Source organism: Haplochromis burtoni, unplaced genomic scaffold (genome assembly GCF_018398535.1).
Source record: "Haplochromis burtoni strain Fernald_Lab_line unplaced genomic scaffold, NCSU_Asbu1 Contig_172, whole genome shotgun sequence".
NCBI lineage: Eukaryota > Metazoa > Chordata > Actinopteri > Cichliformes > Cichlidae > Haplochromis > Haplochromis burtoni.
In genome coordinates, this window is record NW_024582533.1 from 222,725 (window position 1) to 227,012 (window position 4,288).

At 37.6% G+C, this 4,288-nt stretch overlaps 1 protein-coding gene across 1 annotated transcript; it reads left to right on the forward strand.

The window, feature by feature from the left end:
• The first annotated feature begins 1,150 nt into the window (after positions 1-1,150).
• On the forward strand, positions 1,151-4,149 carry LOC121815281 (solute carrier family 22 member 13-like). The gene is made up of 6 exons (XM_042225472.1): positions 1,151-1,522; positions 1,605-1,725; positions 3,321-3,415; positions 3,618-3,832; positions 3,927-4,034; positions 4,130-4,149. The coding sequence occupies exons 1-6, from the start codon at positions 1,443-1,445 to the stop codon at positions 4,147-4,149; spliced, it is 639 nt and encodes a 212-aa protein (XP_042081406.1). The 5' UTR covers positions 1,151-1,442.
• The last annotated feature ends 139 nt before the right edge of the window (positions 4,150-4,288 follow it).

Here is a 4,288-nt window from a genome sequence, read left to right on the forward strand (position 1 = left end):
ATCAGTTGGCTTCGGGAAACAAAGTGCTGCAGTGAGCAGTGAGAGTACTGACAGGGACTAGAGAATCGAGTATATATACAAGGTCTTAAGTAATCTTAAAGACCTCATACTACCATACCATCCCAATATAGCACTTTGCCCTCATACTACTGGCCTACTTGTGGCTCCTAGGACATAAAGCAGAATGGGAGGCAGTGCCTTTAGCTTTCAGGCCGCTATTCTGTGGAACCAGCTCCCAGTTTGCATTCAGCAGACACACACCCTCTCTACTTAGCATTAAAACATTCCTTTTTGATGCAGCTCATAGTTAAGGCTGGATCAGGTGACACTGAGCCTTCACTTAGCTATGCTGCAGAAGGGCTAGGTTGCTGGGACCTTCCCATCATGCAGTGAGCAATGAGTGATTGTTGCTCATTCAGGTCTTTTCACTGGTCATGTGTTTGCACAATATTTCAAACTAATCACCCAAAATAGTTTCTAATGCTGAGAATGATTATTATAATTATAATTATGCACACAAACTACTTGGTGACATTTATGAAAAGATCATAGTTTGGATTAAGATTCACCTTCACAAAGTTAAACACATGATAGAATAACAGCAGGGTTGCTCTCAGAATGTGATGCTGCAGCAGTTAATGGGAAACAAGTAGTGGGAATAGTGTTTAATTTTTTCAAGGTGATGGAAACAGTGTTTATTTAATCACTTATTATTACAGTTGGTTCTTTGTACTGCAGAAAGTTAGCCAAAGTTACACTGTCTAAAAACTAAAGTGTTAACAAAATGATAACTTATTAAGACTGCGGTCTCCTCAGATGTATCTTCAGACCCTGAGTCCAGAACCAGGGGCGTCTATAGAACATGATGACTGAGGTTGTGGTTCATTTAAATACATCACATATTTGTAAAGATGAAATCCGTACAAAAACATCTACATCTTGGTTGAATATGAATGTGGACTGGTAGTTGTTCTTCTTGTGGGACTAACTTGTCTGAAAGACATAAAGCAGAAACAGATGAAAAAACGATCATTGACAAAATAACATGTTTGAGATGCTGCAGTAGTTAAACACTGATACCCATTGCGCTCAGCCTCTTCAGTCGTCTCAGGAAGCTCTTTTCTTTTGTTGTTTGTTGGTTGGTTTGGGTCATTATCCATTCACACTGAGATGTTCTGTCTGATTAGGTATAAAACAGTAATAGAAAAATATATGTACAGTCAGCCGAGATATTCATAGCAGCTGATGTGCAATGTTTTTACTTATTTTTGTTGTTATTTATTTATTTTGTTCCATTTGAGCTGAGGTCTTAATCTAAAATAAACAAACAATTAACATATTTCCTTATTGCAGCCACTGAATGGATTGGGACGTCCAAAAGATCATGGGGAGCTTGTGTGACTCAGCTGTTTAGTGCAATTGGAGAGTGCGTCCTCGCTGGTATGATCTATGGCATCCGAAACTGGAGACTGGCTCAGCTGATCACAGCAGTTCCGCTTGCAGTGCTTATTATCTACATATGGTGTGTATTTCACTCTATTTATTGAGTTATTTATACATTTCAATATGTCTGTTTGTTTGAAGTGCCATTTTCTTCCTATCAGGTTTATTCCAGAGTCAGCCAGGTGGCTGTTAAGCAGAGGCAGAAAAGAAGAAGCCAAACAGCTCATTGTCAAAGCAGCAGCCATTAACAAACACCCTGTGTCAGAGTCTCTTCTGGACAAGGTAGTGAATCACATTCATCAGGGGAGGAGTTTTCAAGAACATCGGATGACACCTGTAAAATACCTCAAAATAAGTGTGTTATATTCATTTCCCTAAACAGTGATTTTATTTGTGAGAGTGTCTCACGACATTGACGTGCGAGCGTACGACGTCCGTTGCAGCAACAGACATGTGTAGATCAACAATGCGAGCTAGAGTACGACCGTGCAGCGTTTAAAGCGTGGACGTCCTGACATTACTTTTAGCTTCATTCCATAAAAAATGACAAAAACATTAGCGACCACTGTTCACTCTGCGTGGGAAGAAAACTTCTTTCTACAGCGAAAAATTAAACTTCAAATCTGTGCAAGCACCGAGCACCCTGCCACAGGAGTGTGAAATTCACAGAGAAATCCCCAGATCCCCCCACTGACATGACCGCTGCAGCACCGGCCAAACCTCCACCGGCCCCACTCCTGCTAAACAGGTGACAATCGATTTAAGAACGACAGGACTTAGTGCTGCCGAACCTTTGACTTTATTTATTTTTGCTGTGTTTTACTTGCATCTATTTGAAAGAGTAAGTGTAAACACAAAAACATATTTTATTTTATATGCTGGAAATTGCAGAAAATAGGTTTAAATGTTAAACAATTTCTTCAAGTCAAGAGATGTTGCATATAATTAATTTTTGCTTGATGCATAAAGTTAAAAGATTAAAACTAATAAAACAAGTTTTAAAAAGAGACTTTTCATTTGATTCATTTTTATGATGGATTATGAGAAAAATAGAATTGGGCTGAAAGTCTATGCTTTATACTACTTCAGGTTGTAAATCGTGTTTTTAAAAGTAACTAAGTAATAATAATTACTTTTGAAAATAAGTAATCAGTAAAGTAACAGATTACTTTCTTGGAGAAGTATCAGTAATTAGTAACTAATGACTATTTTCAAGTAACTTGACCAACACTGGTTAGATTTGGTACCATGCCTGGTATTTTTTTAATTATTTTTCAATAAAGTTTGCACAGGCTTTCTTATAATGGATTTTTATACCGTTTTCATCAAGATGGCAATAACCTCTGACTACTAAAGAGTCAGTCCTCCACTATTACTCATGCAAATGGTGGTGGTGGGGTGTCTAAAGGTTTTTAAGCTCTGCCTCTGCCCCTCCACCCAGTGACATTAAACTGTCCCTGGTGTTTTTTGCGTAATGTTGCTAATCAAATAAACAAATTAAGTAAGGAAAGTAGAGTCATGAATAGAGAAGACATTATGTTCATTATTCAACATATTAAGGACAAGAGATATGGACTTAGGCAACACAGTGAGTCTGTATGTTCTGCCCGTGTCTGTTTGACTTCCTCCCACAGTCTAAAGACATGCATGTTAGGGTAATTGCTCACTCTAAATTTGCAGAAGGTGTAAACGGTGTTGATGTCGATGGGTTAGGCCTAGAGTGGTGACCTGATCAATGTGGATTTGTTTTTTTTGTGCTAAATTTGCTAAAAGAAATTCTACCTTGATTCAAAGTAATACCACTGGAGGCATAACAAATCTCCATTATTATCAATAGTATTAAAATGGTGTTACGATAAACATTATGTCTCCCACAGATTGAAGTGAATAACACTGTGAATAACGAAGGAATAAAAATCATCTTCAAATCATCACTGCTGACCAGATATTTCTTTATTATAATACTATCATGGTAAGTTCAACATCTATAGTGGGGTTAATACATTAAAGGGAAATATTTCAATGTAAAAACATGTCGCTGTTTTTAAATCGTAAGATTTGAGTTTTGAATTTGATGTTTTGATGATTAAATGGCCATTCATAAATGTGTTATAAATGGTTCATGACACAGGACTTTTGTGTCTGATTAAATGTGTTTCTCTTCTCTTTTAAAGGTTTTCCGTGAACCTTTCCATCTACAGTTTGTACTTAGACATGCAAAACTTTGGTTTGAGCATCTTTGTAACCCAACTCCTTTATGGTGTTTTTGAAGTACCATCTGTTTTACTCTCCATGTGGCTGCTGGAGATTTTTGGGAGGAAAATATTATTCATAGCAACCCTTCTGATCGGAGGAGTCTCCTCCATACTTATCCTCGCTGTTCCTGATAGTAAAAGCTTTGTTATATCACAAAATGCATTTTATTTTTGTCTGATTATCATGTTTACGTTCACTTTTATTAATTATTTATTTCATTATGTCAGGTTACGCCATTTCTGTCACATCTTTAGCTGTTGTGTCTCGTTTTTTCTTGATATGGGCTGGCTCTGTTTGTATGGTCTTTATGCAGGAGTTGTTTCCAACTCGGTTAGGTAAGCAGTCACAGTTTTTATTCATGTTTGTGAACAACTTGTGTGAAAAGAACACAAAAGAATTAGTGAGTATACCATTTGTCTTCCTGTTTCAGACAAACAGCCACAGCTTTAGGATCCATATCAGCAAGATTAGGTGGATTACTGGCTCCACTGCTGAACTTGTTGGCCATGTACCACTCGGTCATACCCATCACAGTCTTCAGCTGCCTTACGTTGATAGGCGGATTTCTCGGCTTCTTGCTTCCCGAAAC

Coding starts and splice junctions, on each gene's coding strand:
- LOC121815281 (XM_042225472.1), top strand. CDS start 1,443: ATGATCTATGGCATCCGAAACTGGAGACTGGCTCAGCTGATCACAGCA. Junction 1,726..3,320: donor CAGAGTCTCTTCTGGACAAG/GTAGTGAATCAC, acceptor TGTCTCCCACAG/ATTGAAGTGAATAACACTGT. Junction 3,833..3,926: donor TATCCTCGCTGTTCCTGATA/GTAAAAGCTTTG, acceptor TCATTATGTCAG/GTTACGCCATTTCTGTCACA.